At 40.7% G+C, this 24,020-nt stretch overlaps 1 protein-coding gene across 9 annotated transcripts in view; it reads left to right on the forward strand.

The window, feature by feature from the left end:
* The window catches only part of KMT2C (lysine methyltransferase 2C), a 208,126-nt gene that overhangs the window by 141,898 nt on the left and 42,208 nt on the right, over positions 1 to 24,020 (forward strand). For 6 of the 9 annotated variants that reach the window (XM_063126216.1, XM_063126206.1, XM_063126186.1 and 3 more), the window contains 13 exons: positions 5,746 to 5,865; positions 7,847 to 7,971; positions 8,843 to 9,029; positions 11,199 to 11,297; positions 11,669 to 11,716; positions 14,282 to 14,419; positions 14,595 to 14,627; positions 14,712 to 14,837; positions 16,697 to 16,835; positions 17,066 to 17,280; positions 17,482 to 17,555; positions 18,738 to 18,920; positions 20,313 to 22,331. In XM_063126216.1, coding sequence (XP_062982286.1) covers positions 5,746 to 5,865; positions 7,847 to 7,971; positions 8,843 to 9,029; positions 11,199 to 11,297; positions 11,669 to 11,716; positions 14,282 to 14,419; positions 14,595 to 14,627; positions 14,712 to 14,837; positions 16,697 to 16,835; positions 17,066 to 17,280; positions 17,482 to 17,555; positions 18,738 to 18,920; positions 20,313 to 22,331 — 3,506 coding nt within the window. The remainder of the gene's footprint in view (positions 1 to 5,745; positions 5,866 to 7,846; positions 7,972 to 8,842; positions 9,030 to 11,198; positions 11,298 to 11,668; positions 11,717 to 14,281; positions 14,420 to 14,594; positions 14,628 to 14,711; positions 14,838 to 16,696; positions 16,836 to 17,065; positions 17,281 to 17,481; positions 17,556 to 18,737; positions 18,921 to 20,312; positions 22,332 to 24,020) is intronic. The other 3 variants (XM_063126224.1, XM_063126241.1, XM_063126232.1) reach the window with 3 other exon arrangements.

Consider the following 24,020-nt stretch of genomic DNA (forward strand, 5'->3'; position numbering starts at 1 on the left):
TTTAACTTACAAACAGGTTGGTGAAGTATTGTTGAGAAATATCCCGTGTGTTGTATACAGCAGCTACTTCTGATCAAGTTAAGATTTCATTTACTGTCTGATTAACAAGACATGTGTATTACAGAATGGCCGAAGAGCAGGAAACCTCCTTTTATCACGCTGCTAAGTACTAATGTTCAATTTAAGTTTACAGTTTGATGGTTAAACCTGATAAGATTTTGGCCTGCCGTTTTCATATACATTTATTGCAAATGAATGCTTCCCCTATATAATACTGAACTGTTTTTGGAAGGGGGACATTATCTTCCTAGATCATCCTTTTGATGATGCCATTTTATTTTTATTAAAGCAAATATTTTTACTATGACAATTAAGAGAACTTTCTTTTCTGCTGTTAGAGCATCTGCAAAGTCTCATGAAGCACAACTATTTCAGATGGCAAACAGCCTAATAAATCTGGACAGTCTTCATCTGGAAGAGAAGTTAGTCTCAGTACATCTTGGGAACCACTAGTTTTGACAATACAGCTAGAGTTCAAAGGATAGAATGTTTATTTTATTTTCTCTACTAATGCAGAGGGAATGGATGGATGGATACAAGCCACTAGTCCAGGGTACTAAAAGCCTACTGTGGGGATCTATGTCTGGCTGGCAGGAGGAATGGGTATCCAACCTCTACAAATCTGTATTAGTTCCCTATGCTGTCTTAGGGAGGCATTGGTAGTGGCCACACCTGGAGCCCAGTCTGAATATATTCTGGAAGCCGTCGATAATACTTCATAAAGAATTCAGCTGGCTCTTGGTGACTAGCATTTATAAGCGGAAGGAAATTCCAGAAGTAGGAAGTCTCCTGTAAATACTGGAGGCAAGAAGTTGAAAAAGACACCTGAGACAAAGGGCTCCCTGCTCCATCTGCTCCTCCATATGATTAGGAAGCAGGCTTGGGTGGCACTTTCTGTTTTCTCTGCCCAATTAGTGATCTTATTTCAACTTTCTCTTTTCCTTATTGTTTTTGCTTCCTTTCCCCCTTGTTTATAGACAGGAGGATAATGATGTACTTCTCTCATTGAAGTACATCCTTATGTAATTAAGGAGAGGAGAATATTCTCTCCATGTTAGGGTGAATCCACTGCAGTGCAGCTTTGATTCTTCTCTTCCAAGAAGGTGATATTGAGCTGAGTGCCATCTTGACCCTCCACACTATGGCATATTTTGCCCCAGCCACTTTTTCTTCACCCAGAACTGGCCTTTATGGTAGCAAGAGAGAGTGCAGCAATCTTCCATCACTGGTGGAGCTGCCATCTTGCAATCTAGAGCTGCAGCTATGGATCCACAGAAAATAGAATTAGGCTGTTTTTATGCTGTGCAACATCTTCGTGTTCTCTTTTCTATTTGAAGTAACCAGAGCTATGGTGAATCTGAATAGTCCTTCTTTAAACAGGAATGTATCCCTGCTCATTCTTGGGGAAAATCCCATGGCCAGGATCTCAGCCCCATACTATGTTGCTTTTGAGACTGGTATCTGTTTTGATTCAAAAGGGAAACTGATGGAATAGATTATTTCTTCATCATGGTCTCTATGCATCACACATATGGGCTCCGCGCCTGTGCAGAGCTCGTATGAAGGGACTTCTGTTCATATATTCAGTTCTCTTGAGGAAAATCTTAATTCTTTGTTGTACTTCTATTACAGTGAAGATTGCACTGAGTGATTTGCCCTAAGGGCATCTGGCTGTTAAGGCACGATTCAGGAAGTGTGTCAGATGCAGGGGAAAGCTCCCCCCTACAGACGAACATTCGCTTTGCCTTATCTTGTCTTGGTGAAGGGCACAAGATTGAAACTTGCCATCACTGCATGTCTTTCACCAAGCAGACATGCAAACATAGAGCAGACAGGGTATGAGCGGGTCTGTGGGAAAAAGCACTAGAGGCAGCGGACGCGCCTTGACGAATGTACGAGCGCAGTCTTAAAACTATGGCAGCCTCCTCGTCCTCTACAAAAAGGAATGTAATTTCCCCACACAGAGTCGACCATGACGATACTGCTCTATCCATCTAAGAAGCCTGTATTGGGGACTCGCCGCCCGGACAAGGGTGAACGTTAGGAGTGAATCCGCTTACTCACCCATTAACACCAGGCTGCCCTGTAACTCTTATCTGTGGCCAAAAAGATATCAAAAAAGGCACGGACTCCAAAGGAGGCTCAGAAAAAAAAGAGGAAGAATTCTCAATCCTCCGCCTCTCTGACAAAACGCCCAGATCGAGCTTCATCTCCGGCACCAGCTTCGAAGTCACCGGTTGAAAGGTTACTTACTTGCATCTCCAGATTACCAAAGCCTTAGGTCCTTCTCTGTGAGGATAGCTGAAGCCTTCCCTAATTCATCTCTTGAACAAATTGCCTTTCCAGCCTCTTTTGAACAGGTTCTGTCTGGAAGGGAAAAGTTCCCTGAGGGAGCCCAAATCACTAACAAGCTTTCAAATAAACTTTATTCTTCCACAAGGACAAACTCTTAAGCTTCTGATTATACCTGAATTTTATGCCTCTGTAGCTTCACTTTCTTCTTCAGCAGCGGTTCAGACAGGCAGTGATGAAAGAAGTTAGAAAGAAGTTCAGTGCTCAGCAGCAAACATAAAATCTTCAACAGCTGCCTCCCTCCCTCTTTGCCAACAGTTTTCCTCTGTGTTGGCTTCCAGAAGAAACCATCAGTAGGGTCAAGAAGCTCTACATGGCTTGAGTATTTTATGATGGATACTTCATTAGACACAAGACCTGCTGCCTCCAAAGCCTTGGTATTGGACCAAAATCCCAATAACAACCTGACTACCGCTGCATTTGCCAAGGATAAGATATTAGTGGAGCCTAAATATAAAAGGTTTCCCCTTCATAACTTGGGATGAAGTCTAAACCTCCTAGGCAAAACCTCCTAGTCTTGCCTTTCATCCTACAGACCAATCTTGCATTCCCAGAAAAATGCTATTTCATAGAATCATAGAATAGTAGAGTTGGAAGGGGCCTATAAGGCCATCGAGTCCAACCCCCCGCTCAGTGCAGGAATCCACCCTAAAGCATACCTGACAGATGGTTGTCCAGCTGCCTCTTAAAGGCCTCTAGTGTGGGAGAGCCCACAACCTCCCTAGGTAATTGGTTCCATTGTTGTGCTGCTCTAACAGTCAGGAGGTTTTTCCTGATGTCCAGTGGATCACCACACAAAACTCCAAGCCAATATCCTGACAATGGTTTAAGCGATAAAAGAATTATTTTGACTGGTGTAAGTGGCATGTTGAAAGAAGGCTCCGTCCAGAGTTTCTTTCAGAGGTGGATGACCTCAAGCTTAACTCATTGAGTGCTGGATGCCATCAGTCAGGGTTACGCAAAATCGGTTTTCTCATTCTTACAAAGGCATCCCTCATTTCAAAGTGTCTGCCAAACATTAGGGCTCAGAATCAATTCAATAACTCCTGAAAATGATGCCTTTGAGGAGGTCCGTCAGCTGGAGAGATTGTTAAAGGTGTTTTCCATCTTCTTTAATTTTGGGAAGAAGACTAGGGCACTTTACTCTGGTCTGACTTCAACCCCGAGGGTTTTCTCTGAAATCCAGAGACCTGATGGTAGCTCGCCTTTGTCTCCAAAATGTAAGGGGGTGGAACAGCTCCATCCACATCCAGGTCTTTGTTTCCCTATGTGATACCTCATCATCGTCATTCAAGCTTTTCAAACATTTTGTCAGACATTGTCCAGAGAGAACTGTTCAGGAAAATTATTACAATGGTATCCACTAGACATTTCGAAATAGGTAATCTTTTTATGTATGTTGGATGATGAGAATTTTGTTTCTTCCATAAGGACCAGGTCTTTACATAGTTTCAAAATCTGTTTGGCTGCCCTTGAGGCTTCAGGTTTTGTAAGTCCCATTTCTAGAACATCTCTCTTCTTAGGATTACCTGGTAAATCATCTTTCTGTTCAGGCGCAAAGAGGAGCAGGAATAAAGGGATATTTCATCCCACTCTTTCAGATTCCATCTGATTTAGAATCTTAGATAGGTACCATGTTTTTTTCTGTGGAAGTCTGTATTCTGTTAGCTTTCTTGTTTGAAGTTCTCTGTTCTAAGTGTTTGTTGTTCCAGACTGGGAGGAGGGAGCTCTCTCCCTTTGGTAAGGTCACTGTCAACTTCCTACCTTCATTGTCCCAAAGACATCCGAAGTTTTGGAATGTCCTCCAGCTCCTACTCAGAAATGAGATTCACCTGATAAGACAAAATATCTCCTGAGTTGGATTTTTATATAAATGTTCAAGAGATGGTTACCTGCTCTGAATCTTTTGAGTGGGTGCAGGCTGCACTTTCAATAACTTTATATAACAGAATACTAAATCCTAACAGAATACTAAATTATCTGTAGGGATTATACTCCTTCTAAAAAAGAAGAAACAATAAAACATTGGAGTTGAGAAGCTGTCTAGTTATTTTCCTCATTCAACTGATGCTGCTGCCCTTTGAAAGGAATTACTACTATAATTAATGTAAAACTATGGTAGAAGAAAAAAACATGGCCTGCCATGTCAAAACAAATGGGACGAAAATATGTGTAATGTTCATATGTGTAATATTCAGTCTTTAATCATTTGAGATTGTTCAGCAAAGTTTTATTCCTACATGAAAGAATGAGGGTAACTTTCCCAGAACCAAACCCTTAGGATCATTCCTGCTTTACAACAGGAGGTACATGTTACAAATTTAGTGATCACCCACTTCTACCCTATAGTATGTGAAGAATTGGTGCATAATTTTTTATCATGTACATATCAGGAGCATACATCTGGGTCACTCATAGTTTCTCACAGTGTAAAAAGATCACATAACTACCTTGCATATTAGGAAATAAAAGCAGATGCTCACGAAAAGTATATTATACACTGTCTTCCATTCAGGGCATGTCTCCACCAGCCTTTTTTTCCTGGGGTCATCCCTAGATCCTCCCTGTGTGTCCAAGTGACACATGGGGGATCCCAGGGGCAGGCAGGGATGACCCCTCCATTTTTCTGGGATAACCTAAACCTCGGTTATCCCAATTTTGCCTGCAGTCCTGAGACCATCCCGAGGACCACGGGCAGTGTGGGCACCTGTCCCAGCTTCTCCCTTCTTCCCTGCAAGTAACGTGGCCAGGCACGGAGCTGTTTGGGTGGGGGCTCCATGCCCTTTGGGGCTGGGGGGCAGCAATTTTGCCATCCCTGGGATGGCGGAGGTGTTGGGCATGTGTGTTTTTATAACTTTTTTTTCACTGCATGCGTGCGTGTCTCCTCTTCTGGGGGGGAAAATGGCGGCTGCAACATCCCTCTTCCCTTCCGGGATGCCGTGCGGCTGTTTGGACGCTGGGGGAGGATCGTGGAAGCAGGTAAGTCTGCGATCCTCCCCCCTGCCTCCCGCTACACCTTTAGGTGTACCTAGACATGCCCTTAGTCTGTGATCCATGCCGCATCTTGCAGTTCACTTTCTTTAATATTGCAGATGTCTCTTTAAATTGAAATGGAATGTTTGCTTTCTACCTGCCTGCATCTGACTTTTCCATCTTGTTTCTATCCATTCCAGCATCTGACAATGTGGATTTAGCCCACAAAAGCTCATGCCTTACTAATAAACTACTATTAGTCTTTAGTGTGCAACAGAGAGTTTATTGCTTTCATATCATCCCAGTATATTTCTCTTAATTTACATAACTTTAAGCTATATAATGTGTGTGTTTTTACAGGCATTGGTGGATTTATGGTACGCCAGCGGAGTCGTACAGGACAGGGGAAAACAAAACGATCTCTCTCCAGGAAGGATTCTTCTGGCTCTGTATCTGAGCAGATACCTTGTAGAGATGAAAGTGGGTGCTAATTAAATGTTTTCAACTGCTTAATTTAATGCAACAATCAATCTCACATTTATCTGTCACTATCACAGCATGTACTTCAGTAAAGGAGCATTATATTGTTAAGGTTTAAAATAAAGTAATTTTATTGAAATGTTTTCCCCCACATCTATATTTTCAACGTTGCCCATAGTTCATAAAGAGTCATTCTTGAAGCATTGTTTGAAGTTTTGTGCTTACAAAGTCACATGACCTGGTTTTGTGTGTTCATAAAGTTATCTCACTTCCACAGTTTTAGAAATATAAGTTAGGCTAGAAGAGAATGTGCACAGTGTTCTGTGTCTGCCTTCTTCCAGTGACCTGGTTATTATTATTATTATTATTATTATTATTATTATTATTATTATTATTATTATTATTATTTATTCAGAATATTTATATACCGCTCCCCATTGAAAAATTTCGGAGCGGTGTACAAGGTAAAATGAAAATAAAAACAGAATAAAACAGTTAAAACATTTTATTTCCTTGTTTCCTGCCTTTCGTGTGATGTTGTATTTATAAGGTACCTTTTTTTGCCACAGGGACAGAATGACTAGTGCTGCTGGTGTAGAGATTTGATCTTGTTAATTGAACCCTTGAAAGCCCAGTGCCTGCCTAGAATCATTAATCAACAGGATGTTTCTTATTGCTAGTGGATCTCCATCTTCTGATTCAGTTTCTATCATGAGTGACCAAATCCATCCTTCTTTCCATCCTGCAGCTCAGGACTGTTGCTTGCTGTCCTGCCTATCTCATCTTGTTCCTGCCATGTATGATTCACATTGTCTCAATTTATACTCAAAATTACCTCTAAGAAGGTGGTTACAAGTAATTCAGTGGAGTTAAGAGAGATCCTACAAACGGATTTCTTGCAGACCAACTTTTCAAGTACTGTAGGAGTAGCTAATGTCTTTCCACTTGGTACATTAGTCTATCCTGGTTAAACGTCTCCCATACATAATATGTACACAAACTACAATTCTGCTGTTTTCAGCTGTATTGCCTTCATCAAGAATTAGAGCCTGCTAAGTTGATCTCGAATGCAGCGTTTGGGTGCTATTATCACTGATAAAACTAATTTAAAAGCTAATAAAATCCTAATAAAATCTGTCTTTATGAAAGCCCTATTAATGTAACTTTATTTAAGATTGGACACTACAGAGGAGATACGATACTACAATTGGATTCATGTGTTGATTTATATATTGCTTACCTGTTCATTGATATAATGTTGTAATTTAAAAATAGGAATTCCTCTTAGTGTGCTAGAAATATTCCTTTGCTAATGCTTTTCTAGCTAGTAATATATGGGTCCTCTCTTATGCCTTGCAGATATTTCCTTAACACTAGAGAAGGTGCTAAGTACATTCAGGTGTCATTTTGATAGTTGAATAGCACTTTTTACACTTTCATCAATTGCTTGTCAAGAGACAAATAACCCAGCTAATCAAAATGTGATCATAATATAAGAATTAATGAGGCTCCATAACACCTAAATGAAATGTCCATCTAAGAAGTTTATACACTGATGAGAACATAGGGCTTTGTTAGTGAATATTATATGAGAGACATCTATACAATATAGCAAATTCATTTTCTGTTCAAGACCAAAATAAAAATCCAGATCTTCCTTGAATGCACAGTTCTTTTGATTTAGGCCAACATTTGTAAATATGAGAAAACAGTTTTCTAGTCTTGGTTTAATTTCATTTTATCTCTGAAGACTTAAAAAAAAACCATATCTTTCACCAAAATGCTCTATCTCTCCAATTTTCTATTTTCTTAATATTTACCATTTTGCTGTTTTAAATGAGGAAAAGAACATGTGCTAAACAAAAAATGAAAATCTTTTTCAGAAGAAATGGAAAGTCTCATTCAGAGGAAAGCATTACCTCAAGTTCGGACCAGAATAGAATAGGATGGTATTATAGTTGTGTATGTTTGGTATTTCTAGGTTGGAGTGAACAGCTACCAGATACACCAGTTGATGAAACTGTTTCTGAAAATACAGAAAAAATTAAAAAGCGTTACAGGAAAAAGAAAAACAAGCTTGAAGAAATCTTCCCAGCATACTTGCAGGTACTTCCATTGCTACACATAGTATGCTGCTTAAAAAATAGCATTGATACATATATTGAGCAAAGCGTTAATAGTTTAAGACATAAACACTTGCTTTCAAATATGAAATTCCTTATCACTCTAAGTTGGTTTATCATAGAGATAATTTAAACAGCCTCCTCTTGATATTAAGCATTAAAACACAACGTATACATTTCCTTTTAATTTCCTAATTCTTTTGCTTTCAAGGAAATATAATAAAATGTCAACATATAACCTAAATGTCTATATTAACGTATTCCATAACTGTAGATACCTTGAGTTGAAAACAGTTTGCTCTTGTTAACAGGAACAGATTTTGTGGACAGGTTTCTATAAACAGGATATTTTATTATGAGAGAAGCAATAAGGATATTTAACTTTTCTCTGTATAGGATTTAAATAAAATTAACTCTTTGGCTCAGATCCTCAGATAAGTGTGTGGAATGAAGTTCACAGAACTTTCTCTTGCTTATGTCTTGGAACCTGCAAAGCCTCTCTGAAGGACAAGTGGGCTCCTGAACAATGTGTGGGTGGGGTGTGTGGAGAGGGGGGTATTGCCCCAAATTGGAAACTTTCCTTCCATTCATTTAGGATCCAAGCCTTCAAATTGGTTGTAGAAGGTGATAAATTACCTCTAGCAACTTTTATTTATAAAATTTAGTCTTTTAATGAATTGTGTTGAATTTTTCTATGTTCTACAAGTGAAGAGCAGAAAACTGATGTAAATCAGTTTTGTGTCTTAACAAAACAATATTTGGCTTCATAGTTCAGTACTCAAATATGAGGAGTTCTGCAGACTATAAAGGAATTTTAATTTTAAAAAATGATTTTTTTTTATTTTTAAATGCAGGAGGCCTTCTTTGGAAAAGACCTTCTAGATACCAGTAGGCAAAGTAAACCAAGTTTAGATCATTTATGCGAAGAAAGCCTTAACATTTCATACAAAACAAATTTGAGCACAAACTTCTTAGATCCATCTTCAGATCCTCTTCTTAGTTCAACTTCAACTCCAGCTCCATCAAAATCTGGAACACAAGGTACACATACTTGAAAATGTTTTTTGTGCCCTTTGGTAAGTGAGGATGAGCTTGGGAGAGGAAAGTTTTTGAAAGCAAGAATTTGGGAAGGATTGGTAGAGTTCAGAAGGGCAGGAGGGTAGAGGACTTCCTTGAGTAATTTGGTCAGCCATCCTATTAATGTAGAAGTGTCCCCTAAAGTCACTGTTTATAGGATTCTTATTTCATTTCCTGGTTAGTCGTGATGAGAGAGCTATCAGGCCTAAAGTCCCTTTTTGTGAGAAGAGAGTGAGTGTATTGTTATGCCTGTATGTGGGAACTTAGGAAGTGATGTGAATTTGGAAGAACCAGCTTTTGCGAGATCAAGCTTGGTCTGGGTCCTTTAAGAGTTCATATAGAATGCAAACTAACTATGACGTGATTTCAAGATGACTGGGCTACTTTATATGCTATTGGCACTCCAGTCATCTTCTCATCTGCTTTAAGGTATAATCTTAGGCATGTTTAGACAGAAAAGAGTCCTGGGGAATGCTGGGAGTTGTAGGACTTCTTTCTGTCTAACATTCATAGGATTGCACACTTAGAGACTTTAGCACCTCTGTAAGTCAAGCAGACATCTGGTCTCAACCCTGGAACACTGATGGTGTGATGCTTGGAAGCATTTAACACTTCTGGCATGTGGCTGCTAAAATACTGAATTTGTGAGGCAGGTCTGAGCATAGTGGACAGCTCAGTGTTGCCCTAGTCATGGTGAGATAATTTCCTTGAAAGGCCACAACAGCTTCTCTCCTTTGCAGGGGTGTCAGCTTAATTAGGATAATTGGTGTTTCCTAGGAACATGAGAACTGACAGCAGCTCTTTGGGCTTTCAGATGGGAGTCTTTTCCAGTCCTACCTGAGCCTTTTGCATACGAACCATGTGCTCTTCCTAGCAGCTTACAGATCCTATGGATTCCTGAAACTGTTGCCCGGGTGGGGTGGGGGGGAATGTACTCAGTCAGCTAATGGCAGCAATTCGCACATGGCTCTTAGGCATCATCTCTCATTGTAGCGACAGAAGTCCTCATGGTTTACACAGCTACTGATATTTCTAAAGCAATTCAAAAGATGGCCAGACTGCAAATGGTATAAAACTTGTACTAAATCTGACCAAACGTAGGGTCATGTTGAGGGGGCCCTGTGCCCTGGCAGTGATGGTCGTAGCCAGTATAAACGTTTTATAATAAAGGTAAAGTGCAGTGTCTGAGGTATGGGTACAAGCTATTTATTATTTATTTATTTATTTATTTATTTATTTATTTATTTATTTATCATATTTATACCCCGCTCCTCAGCCAAAAAAGGCTCTCAGAGCGGCTTACACTTAGGAAAAAAGACAGTCCCTGCCCTCAGGCTTACAGTCTAATAAAGACATGACACACAAGGAAAAGGAGTCAAGGAGGGAGGGAGGGAGGAGAGAGAAAGAAAGAGAGAGAGAGAGAGAGTCCAGCAGGAGCAGGCCCCGATGTTACTTCTGCCTGCTCCTGTCCCCTCGGTCCTTCTTCTTCCCCACAGGGCCAAGATGGCAGTTTGCCCTGTGGGGGGGGGGGAAGAGTCCAGCAGGAGCAGGCCCCGATGTTACTTCTGCCTGCTCCTGTCCCCTCGGTCCTTCTTCTTCCCCACAGGGCCAAGATGGCAGTTTGTGGACCAATTCCTTTAGCATTTTAAAGGTTAACAATTTTTACCACATAACCTTTCATGGCCTACTGTCCACTTCATCAGATGCATGAAATGTTATCCTAGCAGGGGGACCAGCATTGTAAACACTGAGGTGAGAGGGAAATGAAATACAGAAAGTAGGCATTGACAGTTATGTTAAAGAGAAGAGTTAGTAACGTCACAAACATTCTAACACTGGTAAGCTAACTGATACCTATAGTGTGATAAAAAAACCAACCAACAAACCAACAAACCCCATTGTCTAGATTCAACCCACAGGTGATAGAATTGAACTTATTGAAACAATTGTAATTCATCAGTGGCTTCACATTGTAGTCTCCCTTTGAAGTTCCTTTATTAAAGAATAGCAACCTTAAGGTCATTGACAGTGTCCAGGGACGCTGAAATGTTCTCCCATGTGTTCTTTAATACTGGCATTTTTGGTGTCAGGTTTGGTTATGATGCTTTAGTATAAAGTATCTATTTTCTGTAGGTACCTCTGATGACCCATTAGCTGCCCTTGTGCTGAACACTGATGATGACATTCTTGGAATTCTTTCTGAAGATTTAGTAAAATCTGGAGATCATCCAGGTATGTGCTATTTAAAATTCATGTTGGATTTGTGAATTTTATCATGATTTATAAGCTCATCCTGTGTCATGTTCACAGTTATATACAACTAGTTATTTATATTTATATTTGTTACGTCTTAAGTAATCTTCATCTAGCAAAGGTCTCCTATCTCTTGCTTTGATCAATACATCTGCCCTTTTATTTTATTTTCACTTTGCTTTATTGATATGGGGATAACTTGTACAAATCCTATTGGTGTCTGTCATATCAATGTACTATTTCAGCATGGAGCTGTATATGTACTTTTGGTTTATGTTCTTTCTTGCTTTCTTCACCCTTTTTTTCCTTCTTGTTATAATCATCCATTTTATCTGGTTTGGATCCTGTAGGTCTTGATTTATGCACTTTCCAGGTTGAGAACTCATCCTCCCCCTTTGGTAAGGAAATAAACAGTGGGTGATCTGTGATTAGAAGTAGTCACCTTTCCTAGTGGTTTCAGCTGGAAAAAAATGCATGTGAAATGTCATGGCTTTTTCACCATGTCACTAAAAATGCTTTCATTTTTCACTATCTGTGTGTGCAGAGTCCGGAGCAATGTTAGATGCCTGCCGGTGCAGTGCACCTAGTAGAGTTTGAGAATTTTGTTTTAAAATGTTGTGAATAACTATGTCCTGGATTTGTGTGTGTGTGTGTGTGTGTGTATATGTGCATTTCACAGTACAAAGTAACATGTTTTCTTCCCTCTGCACTATTTAAGTATGCTATATAAACCATGTCTTGTTTTTACTTCGTTGTAATATGAAATCATGAAAGTATATTTGTAAAGGTACTGTCAGTTTTTCATTTGGCCCTGGATGGTCATTGCAACTGTAGGTTAGAAAGCTAAACATAAAAGACACAGGTAGACCATTATATTAAAAAAAGAAGAAGAAAAAGAAGCTATTATCTTTTTAAGTTTTCTGCAATTTCTGTGATGGCTTCATGATTATAGTGTGTTACTTTTGATATAGACTTGTATGAAGAATCCCTAGAATTCTATCATTTTTAGTCTGGAAATTCTAAAATTAATTCAGCTTCCTAATTAAAACCCTCTGCAGAGAGGCAGGATCTTCCACAATCAGCATGCCTAATACCTATATTACCAGTCAAGAGGGGACCCCCTAAAACAGAGCAGTATCAGGAATATGCTAAATATCCAGTGCTTCAGGTTCCTACCAAACCAGTTGAATAAAACTCAAATGTATCAATGGCTCAAAAAGGTTGCCTACCGCTGAATTAGAGAACAGATGAGGTACCAAAGTTTCTAAACTAGGAAAAGCAATCTAGAGGGAAGAGTGAATAGGCAGTGGAGGGTGGCATCGGCACAGTGGGTGCGGAGGGTGGGGGGGAGAGAATGAGAAGGGAGAGCTGCCTCTGGGCATGTGCAATAAGTTATAATTGTAATCAGGGGCAGCCTCAAGCTCCAGGAAGTTTTGGCCATCAGTTACTAGAAAGTGGCTTGCTGTACAAATGTGCTACTGTAGAACTTATAGGAGAAAAGGCCAGTGTCAGTATTTGCTGAGCAGTGAATCCGTATTCCCAGGGCCAAAGGTTGCAAGAGAGATATACGAATGTCTGTCTCCTTAACACCAAAGGATGATTCCTCCGGCAGAAAGCCCTGATGCTTCCCACTGTGCCTTGTCTCTCTTCAGCAGTGTTCTCCATCACTACAAAAAGTAGTAAAAAAAAAACCTCAGAGTTTTATGCAAGTGTAGAGGATAAAAACCATGCAAAGTGGATACAATAAAAAAACCTCACTAAGTATATGTTCAGCAAAGACCCATAAAAATAGAGATTACCAATAATTATAAATAAAACATAAATTTTGAATTCAGCCCACAGCCCAAGACATTACAGGAAGGCCTGCAAAAACAGGTAGGTCTTCAGGGCTTCCTGAAGGCATTCGAAGAAGGGGCCTGAAAACCCCCAATGGAGGCTGATTGCAGAGGTGTAGGGCCACCATTCCTGACCCTAATAGGTTATTTGAGTCATCAGATTAAAGTGCAATCCTGGACAGAAGTAAACCCCATTGACTTTAATGGGACTTACTCCAGGAAAGTGTTCATAGGATTACGCCCTAAAACACCTTATCAAATTCTGCATATATGGATCTAGATCACTTTTAAACTTAATGAACTTCTTTTCTCCTGTAACTACTCTGGAGAGAGTTTCACAGTGCTTATAACATTAGCTCCTTTTGCAAAAAAAAAAATTAAAAATCCTCTAGTTTTATATATGTTGAATTTTACAGTCATTTTGTTGTTGCTTAGTTCTCGAAATCTGAGGAAAGGCTGTATGGCTCAAGGGGTCCTCTTCAGTGAGGTTTGGATAACCTCATGCAGAAAAGCTCTGTTTTCGGTCAGCGAGGGAGTGGAGCAGGCAGGAAAGGGTTATTTCCACCTCCGTGGAAGTCAATGCCAGTCAAACAGACTTCTTGCTACCCAGAAGGGAAGCAACCCTTCTCAGTTGTCAGTCTTGGCTTTGCCTTCATCAGAAATGCAGGGTTGATCATTTGCTCCTGAGCTAGACTCGGAGCAGTGACTTCTACCTTTTCTATTCCCTCCGTCAATTCTCAGCTAGGCAGTAGGGTTAAGTTTTTATTTATTTTTATTTATTTATTTATTTATTTATTTATTTATTTATTACATTTCTATACCGCCCAATAGCCGAAGCTCTCTGGGCGGTTCACACATTAGTGTGTTTGGTTAAGAAATTTACCTAAGAGCGCTTTTTTGCTGTAAGTCCTATATACCACTCCCCATTCAGAATTTTGGAGCGATGGACAAAATAAAATAGACCAAAAACAGAACAAAAACACATTAAAAGTACATTTTAAAAGAAACACATTAGAAGTACATTTTTGCTGTAAGCCCTGGGGCAAGCAATATAACCAAGAAATTTGTTGTTAAACTAGAAGCCATTTTGTGTCTTTTTAGTTAAAACAATGCTCTTCTTTCCTCCAGCTGGGCTAGATATTGGACCCATTTCTGATGATCCCTCCTCTCTGCCTCTGCAAAGTGTCAGTCAGAGTTCACGGCCATTGAGTGAAGAACAATTGGATGGAATCCTGAGCCCTGAGCTGGACAAGATGGTCACAGATGGTAAATTTTATCTTGCATCATTACCATCTAAAGAAACCTATTATTTTAGAGGATTGCAGCCTGTATGTATTTTTAGATATGTTTCGCAGATATTGAAGATAATTTATTGCAATTAGCTGGTAGAAGTACAATGAATTATGGTTGTTAATGCATCTTTTGCTTTTACTTCGTCCAGGTGCAATTCTTGGTAAATTGTACAAGATTCCAGGTATGTTCTCTTGCTTTTTAATATCTTTTTATGAAGCTTAGTATATGCAACCATATCTATAGACTCACATGCAGTGTTTTACAGAGCTGGGAGGAAAGGATGTTGAAGATCTGTTTACTGCTGTACTGAGTCCTGCAGCTACTCAGTCAACTCCTTTGTCACAACCCCCACCACCTCCACCACCACAGTTAATGCACTTGCACAATCAAGGTTTGTTCTTTTTCACTCTTAGCAATTTTCATCAAAAATAAAACAGTATCGCAATTGATGACAACCCAGGCATAGTTTGTTTGTCACCTGGCCTTGCGAGAAATTAGAAGTTACAGTAACTTCTATCATTCGTTTTTATAATTCTCATTATTTTTAATCGATAAAATGCTATATCCCAGGAAGGTTGGATGTGTCTCTTCGTTACACTGCCCAGATATCTCATGTCTCCTTTTGGAAAGAGTTGAAGTTTATAATGTCTCTATTTGCTTAGGAGATAGAAGGCCGCGTATTTTATAGCTAGAAGTGTCTGACAGTGACTGGTTGATTTGCTGCCATAGGCTCTCTGGCCACCATTGGCTGAGTGCAGGGTGGGGAATCGCTAGCCTATAGACTGGGTGCACAGCGTGTGGCACATTTGTATCCAGCCAGAGCCCTCTTCTCAGCCCCACCTCCCCCTTTCATCTGCTATGAAGCAAATCTTTGAGGAACTTTTTATTACAGGTGCCTTCCATGTTGGGAGATGAATGCACTTCTCTTGGGCTCATGAAGATGGTTATAAATTAAAAATAACGACTGAACCATTTAAGATATGACATCTTTTTCTAACAGGGAAATTATTCCAGGATAATAAATCACTCTAGTGCAGTTTTAATTTTAAAGCTAGAAGAGTGTTGTTTGGTACTTGATGTGTCTCAAGTGGCCTGTTACAGTCAGGAACAATTTTTCCTCCTTTTCAGTTTTGGGTTTTCCCCATTTTCATTGTGGTTTCCGAGATGGCTACATCCAGACAGACATGATAAAGGGTAGGCAGAACAAGAAGTGTAAAGTTTCTTTTGAGAGAAACTCAACATATAAACTTTGCTTTCATGCTTTTAGGCCTAACTGATCTCACTACCTTTGAAGCATTTTTCCCCGTTAGCTGAATTGTTTGAGACTTTGTGGGATTTCATAGAATCATAGAATAGTAGAGTTGGAAGGGGCCTACAAGGCCATCAAGTCCAACCCCCTGCTCATGCTTTCTCCTGTCATGTTTCCCATTGTTTGCTTGTCCCATCTGGATATTGTCTATTAAATTTATTCCTCAATGATATTATCTAGCAGGTTTGTGATGAATGGAAGATCTTTCTTAGTGCAGAGAACTAAGATCACGTCCAGCACTACAATTCTGTGATGCGTTATGGGTGTCAGAAATTATAGGTCTCTGCTGTACTTAGCACTTTTATATCTTGGCACTCACCAGTTATCTCTGTGTGTAGAAAAAGGATAATTGAGACACTAAGACATAGAAAGACTTTTAACAAAACAGACACCTCTTTTAATGGTATGAAAACTGTAGGTTATTATACCACAATCCATAAAGAGATTCTTTTGGGCAGGAGGGGAGAATTTTGGCTCATTTGTTTGGGTGTGGGAGAGGGAATTTTAATTCCTTTATTTAGTCACATTCAGAATAGTCATGATATGCATAAATATCAACATCAGAATGACTCTCGTGTGTTTCATTCAGAAACTATATAACTACACCTAAGACTGCAAAATACAATAATAATTAGAGGCAAAATTACTTAAGGTTAGGAAGGCCCTGAATGTATTCTTGTAGAGTTTAAAAAATAGAATTTTAATTTAGTATGTTTGATACTCTGGTATATGCAGATAAATTACCTTCAAATGATTTAGTCTGTGAAATAGTGAAGCAGAATTTTACTGAGCTAAACACTTTTCAGACACACTTTAAAGCACTATGTACGTGCTCTGTACTATCCTATTTTAAAATATGCTTTCCTCACCGTAGAGTATTAAAAGGTGACCATGGGTTCGTAACCACTGTTCAAATTTGTATGTTCACCTTTTCTTTAAAGGGGAGAATGCATTTTCAAGAGTTCCACTTATGAATGGCCTGATTGGACCAAACCCCCATCTCCCTCATACATCTTTGGTTCCTGGAGGCGGATTAGGCAGTTTTTCTACTATATCACAACCACCGTACACAGACGCTAGGTGAGTCAAATTGAGAAATCTAATATTTATCAAATGTCAGCACAGCTAGAATGATATTAAAGCAATTTAACCTGTTGTTAATTTGTTGGGCTCTTTGATTTCTCCTCCACTCAGATTGTAGAATTGCAAAAGCCGTTAGCAATGTTGACGTGATTGTTTTAATCTTTTTGAATGATATAATCCTGTACATAGAAATGAATGCACCTATTTATTTATTTTTGCTTTGTCAGAGATAAAAACACAGCTTTTAATGCAGTGATAAATGATCCCACTAACGCTTGGGTTCCGTCTGCTGCCCCACTGGAAGGTGAAGGTGATACCATGTCTAATGCACAGAGAAGCACTCTGAAATGGGAGAAAGAGGAAGCACTTGGTGAAATGGCAACTGTAGCACCTGTTTTGTACACAAATATCAATTTTCCAAACCTAAAAGAGGAGTTCCCAGGTATGTTTCAAATTGTAGTATTAAACCAAGCTTTGCATATCTGTTAGGCACCAGTTTCATTTCATAGAATTCAGTTTTTTCTAACTCTGAAGGAGATAATATTTCATAAAAAGCAGATACCGTTTATTAATACTTTTAATGATGTTCTTCATCCTTGTAAAATAAAACAAAAACCTTACTTCTTTTTCTCCACATTCTCAGACTGGGCTACGAGAGTGAAGCAGATTGCTAAACTGTGGAGAAAAGCAAGCTCACAGGAAAGAGCTCCATATGTGGTAATAATTTTTGTTAAAAGAGAAAATATGTTTTATCTCTGGCTTCCATTGATTGATCTAAAATAATTCTAAGTTTTAAAACTGCTCAAAAGCAGAGTTTCTACAAAGTACATTTTAAAAACTTGAGATTCTGGTTAGTCCCTTGAGTTCATTTCTTGTCTGGTTTCAGAAACTTACTTTTTTAGCCATTCGTGTTTGACCAGAGTGGACATATCTGGTTTTTGTATGTGTGACTGCTCTTTTCCAACTCTAAAAACCAGTATGGAATTTACCCTATTTCTTCGATTGTAAGACGCACACTAATTTCAGTACCACCAACAGGAAAAAAAAACCTAAGACACACCCTATTTTTAGAGATGTTTATATGGGGGGAAAAGTGTGTCTTAGAATCGAAGAAATAGGGCAAATACCAAACCTTTTAAAAAAATCAGCCATGATGAATAGACCATCTAGTGAAGTAAATATCAGAGGATCTGATCTGGGATCTGCCTTCCATGAGAGGAAGGTCTGCCTGTCCGATTTTTGGGGATCCTCTCTCTCCTCCAAAACTCAGTTCATCCCATTCAACAGGGTCTCCTAACTCTGTGTAGTATTTCCAGGGGACAGGAGGACCTGCCATGAGAAGGAGGAGGCAGGGAAGTCTGCTTCTGCCAGCACAGTTGATCCAGCATGAATCTGGATGCAACTCAAAAACATCAGTGAGAAACAAGTGCTTGGAGCTGCTTTAAAATGATTACAATGCTTAATTGAATCAATGATCATCTTTCTTGGTTTCCATTTGTTCTTTTCGATGCTTATGCTGCTCAGCTTGCTTTGGGATCTTGCCCAAATTTTCTTCAAACATTGTATGGACTGGATAGGTCTGTTCTTAGTACAAAACACAGGCTATGGCTCCTGTTTCTGTAGTATTTCAGTGTTTGTTTGTTTTGATAATGGCACCTTTTGTCCTCTGTATGAATCAGCATAAATTCATCCATTCCTATATTATGTTCCTGGGAGATGAGTAGCACCCAGGTACTAAGTGGTGGCCTAGTTTCTTTATTTAATATGTGAAACTAAATCAAACCAACCTACATAAATAATGCATGCTTGGATTTTGTGTGGGTAATAATTAAAGGCATTGCTTATATTTATCAACTGAAAAGAAGACAAATTATGTGTCATCGTGACCTTTTTTTGCAGCAAAAAGCCAGAGATAATAGAGCTGCCTTACGTATCAACAAAGTGCAGATGTCTAATGATTCCATGAAAAGACAGCAACAACAGGATAGCATTGATCCAAGCTCTCGTATCGACACTGAACTCTTTAAGGACCCATTAAAACAGAGGGAATCAGAGCATGAGCAGGAGTGGAAATTTAGACAGGTGTGTTGAATTTGATCATTGCTTTCCCCTTTTGTCTTGTACAGTGGGAGAAAAAGCAGTCCTCAGTTAGAATTGGCTGCCAGGAAAGGCAATAGAGGCTTATTATACATCCTGTACATGCTCTGTGTACAGCAGATATAGGGAACCTAAGGAGTAATGTCTACATGACCCTTCACTATTATTGAGAACTTTCACTTCCATGTCAGCTTTAAATTCATTTGGGGGATAAATGCTAAAATTCACAAGCGTGAATCCCATACTGGAAACGCTTGAAGTACACAAAGCCAATTCAGATTTCAGTTTCTCAATCAGGTACCACATGTGTAGAAGAAGATACACCAATCTGTATTGGCAAGCAGAACATCGGAATTAGTAGCCATTAAGGGCAGTAGGAGGATTCTGTACACCTGGTGTCTTATTAAGATGTTAGTATGTGAGCCGTCTGTTTTTTAAAGTAGTGAATTCAAGCTTCATCACGACGTTCTAATGCAGTTGAATGTATGTTTGTGTATTGCATGCCCTGCAAGCTATCATAAGAGTAGTCTTGCATGAGTAACATAGGAAATGTAGCATGGAAGCGTCAAAAAATAAATTTATTTATTTATTTTATTTACTTACTTACAACGTCTAAACAGATTCCAGCGTGGTGAACAATAAAAGATAAAAAAAATAAACACCACATTAAAAGCTTTCTTAAAAAAATTAACAGAATACCAGTGAATTTGGTCGAACGAGTGGTTGGTCGAATGAGGAAGGCTTCTTGGAACGAAGATGTCTTCAGCGGGCACTGAAAATGATACAATGTTGGCAGGGAGTTCCACAGAAAGAGAGCCACCATGCTGCTCTGGGTGGGCTCCATTCGAGCCATAGGTCCATGCTGAACCACCCGGAGCATCCCACCTGATCCCCTCAGTGATAAGGCAGTTTGATAGGGAGCAGGTGCTGACTCAAGTATCCTGGTCCCAATTTGTTTAGGGGTTTTATGCACTAGTAGCAAAACCTTTAATCCTTCCCAGTAGCGAATAGGCTGACAATGTAGTTCCTTCAGCAAAGGAGATGCATCTTGTAAAGGGGCCGCTCCTGTCAACAGCTGAGCAGCAGCTCATTCTGCACTAGCTCCAGCCTCCTGACCACCCTTAAGGGCAGCTGCACATAGAGCCCATTGCAGTAAGCCAGTCTTGAGGTCACTAGCACCTGTACCATTTTCACTTTTAAGTGTCCCTTCTGACATGCAGAGAAATCTAGGAACATGCATACATTTCAATTTTATATCTCAGTAGCCCCTGTACTGTACATATATAAACGTTTTTTAATTGTGCCTAAGAGTTTCTTGCCTTCGTTTCATTTCCTCGTGATTCTTATGCAACCTTTTTTCTTCCTTTCCTAAAACAGCAAATGCGTCAGAAAAGTAAACAACAAGCTAAAATTGAAGCAACTCAGAAACTTGAGCAAGTGAAAAATGAGCAGCAGCAGCAGCAGCAGCAACTCCAACAACAACTTGGATCACAGCAGCTTTTGAATCAGTCGGGTTCAGACACACCTAGTAGTGGGATGCAGAGTCCTTTAACCCCTCAGACTGGCAATGGAAGTCTGTCTCCTGCACAACAGACGTCATATACAAAACAACTGCCTGGTACTCCTACTCCTTCTGATGTGTTCCTAAAACCACAGGCCCCTCCACCACCGGTGACACCAAACAGAGTGCCCATTCCAGATGCGCACTGTCAGGCTCCGTCGCAACCGATTTTTCCTCTTTGCTCCTCTACTAGACCACCTTCTCCTGTTGACCCGTACGCAAAAATGGTGGGAACTCCCAGGCCACCACCAGTTAACCAAAATCCAAATTTTATCAGAAGAAATTCTGTTACATCAGTAGATATCTGTCCACCGCCATCACCCATATCCAGGCCAGTTCAGATATCTGAGTCAACAGGAAGCCGACCATCACCAGTCAGAGATTCGTGTTCTTTGTCTCCAGTCAACAATGACCCGTACGCAAAAGCTCCAGATACACCCAGACCTGTAATGGGAACAGAACAGTTCTCCAAATCTTTAGGAGTCTCAAGATCACCTCTCATTCTAGAACAACCAGGCAAAGCTCCTTTAACGGTGGCAAACAGTGACCCATTTGCTAAGCCACCACTTAGGTCAGATGTGTTTCAAAGACCCCGGACTTCTCCTGCTGATCCGTATGCACGGCCACCATTGACTCCCACTCCTGTTGCTGAGGGAAATTCAGGTCCCTTTAAAACCCCAATGCGCCCAACTCAGTCCCCACAAGATCCTTATGCAAAAATGCCACCAACTCCAAGACGCGCAGCTGTGGATCCCTACGAACGACCTGTTTTGACACCGAGGCCTGTGGATAGCTTTTCTCACAATCCAGCTAATGACCCATACAGTCAGTCTCCTCTAACTCCCCACCCAGCAATAAAAGAGACTTTTCCCCATCCACAAAGAGTAATGCGAAACCAGAGCGATTCATTTTCTCAGTCTGGAACTATTTCAAGGGCAACTGCTCTGGATCCATATGCCCAGCCGCCAGGTACTCCTCGGCCAATCACAGACCCATATGCCCAGCCGCCGGGTACTCCTCGGCCAGTCACAGACCCTTATGCCCAGCCGCCGGGTACTCCCCGGCCAATCACAGATCCTTATGCCCAGCCGCCGGGTACTCCTCGGCCAATCACAGACCCTTATGCCCAGCCGCCGGGTACTCCTCGGCCAATCACAGACCCTTATGCCCAGCCACCGGGTACTCCTCGGCCAGTCACAGACCCTTATACCCAGCCACCAGGTACTCCTCGGCCTGCCATTGTTGACCCATATATGCATCAGCCACCCACACCAAGACCTGCACAGACAGCAGACTTATATGCTCAGGTTCCAGCTAATCAGAGGCATTCTGATCCATATGCTCAGCCTCCAGGCACACCAAGGCCTGTAGGTAATGATCCATACACACAACCACCAGCAACTCCAAGGCCTGGAATTTCAGAAACTTACAATAGACCAGCTCTAAATCGGGATCCTTATCTGCAGGCATCACAGAACAGGACTTTTGTAAGGCCATCAGATCCATGTTCTCAGCCTCCAAAGCTCTCGGGACCTGCTGTGACAGATTCTTTTAGCCATGCTCCAACAGCCCCATCTTGTGGCCCTTACGATCAGTCTCCAATGACTCCTAGACCTCAGCCAGAAAGTTTTGGAACTGCTCAGCATCCCCATGATGTTCCAGAGCAGCCAAGATCTGGATCAGAGGGGAACTTTAATGCATCTGTAAATTCTTCCATGACCGTGCAAGGAAAACAGTTTCCCCAAACCACTCAAGTTCCTGGCCCAGCACCAACTTCAGGAGCAACCAGTACACAGAACACAATGTCTCAGGCAGATGCAGAGAAACTAAGACAGGTGAGTTTGATATCGTTCAATAACGTGCTGGTGAACGTTATGAGATTTGTTAGTTGGAGGAATGTATCAGTAATTTTTAGAATCCCTGCTTGTGCTGACTCACATAGTATTTGTTATATAGAGTTATAAGTTATATGTATATTGTACTCTATAGCAGTAGTCTCATTGTCATACTACCAGTATCCTGTCCTTAACTGCATTAGTTATATGGAGTTTCTCTGAGAGGTAGTGCAAACAGAAGGAAGGGCCTCTATTAACTACAGTTTAGACTGGGAGTGGCGGTGGAATCATATGTTCCTTTCATCCTTTCCCCCTCCCTCTGTAACCACAATCAAGGAATACTTCAACACCTATTTTGTCATGGTTCTTTAGGAGGCCACTTTTTACACAATCTTCCTTAGACCCCAGGATTGCAATAACTATCTGTCAGTGGTCAATTTCCTTTTCTTGGGCAAGGTGCTAGAGTGAGTGGTCCTCATGCAACTTCACATTGACTTGGATGAGACCAATTGTCTAGATCAGAGGTAGGCAACCTTTTTGGGCCATGGCAACCTTTGGCAACTTGAGAAACTGTCTTGGGCACCACCACAAAATGGCTGTCATGGGAGGCATAGCAAAAGACAACTAACCTGACTGAGTACAAGGCAGTGGCGAGGTCAGAGTCCCAACACAATAAACAACTCCCTTGAACCTACCAACACAACCTATTTCACAGCAATCCCAGCTGTCATTAAGAAAATGTTGTTGTTTTTTTAAAAAAAAAGTGGGACAGGCAAGGCCCCTTGGTGGGTGCTGTGCTCATAGGGACCACATTGCCTACCCCTGAGCTAGATACAAATCTGGCTTCAGACCTGGTTTTGGCCCAGAAATTTTATTGATGAGTGACCGATTCTGTGAGAAAGACAGGGGGACTGTAACCCTGCTTATTGATCTGATCCTTTCAGCAGCCTTCAATGCTATCAACCATGGGATCCTTCCGGATATGGTCTCTGAATTGGGGATTGAGGGCACTGTACTTCAGTGGTTCCACTCTTAACTGGGGGGCTGACTCCAAAAGGTAGTGCCAGAGAACTGTTGCCTAGCTCCATGGCAGGTTCCATCCTGACCCCTATGCTTTTTGATGTCTTCATAAAGCTACTGAGTTGAGGTCATCTGCAGATTTGGAGTGAAGTATCATCAGTATGCTGATGACATCCAGCTCTTCTTCTCATTTTACATCTGACTCAGATAAGGCTGTGGAAGTGCTGAGGTGGTGCCTAGAATAGGTATGGGTCAATAAACTGAAATTCATGCCTGACAAGACAGAGGTACTGTGGGCAGGTGTTTCAGCTATTCAGGAAAGTGTTGTTCAGCTTGTTCTAGACAAGACTGCATTCCCCCTAAAAGAGTAGCATAGGGTACTCTTAGTTTAGGCTGATGTCCTTCTGGACTGAAATAGCTTGGCCTGATGTATGTGGGGCTACCTTTGAAGACTGCTCAGAAACTTCAGTTCAAACTACAGTGCAGAATTACTAACTGGGATCAGAAACATAACTTGCCAGTGCTTTAACGAGCCCTACATGCTTGCATTCCATATATACAGCTACAGGTTCAGGACCAGAAAGGGATGTTTTCTCCTGTATCAAACATCTTGTGTACTGAATTCCACCTCCTGGTTTCTTGCACTGGGGTAAGGCGGATGGCAACCAG

This window comes from Elgaria multicarinata, chromosome 1 (genome assembly GCF_023053635.1).
Source record: "Elgaria multicarinata webbii isolate HBS135686 ecotype San Diego chromosome 1, rElgMul1.1.pri, whole genome shotgun sequence".
Lineage (NCBI taxonomy): Eukaryota > Metazoa > Chordata > Lepidosauria > Squamata > Anguidae > Elgaria > Elgaria multicarinata.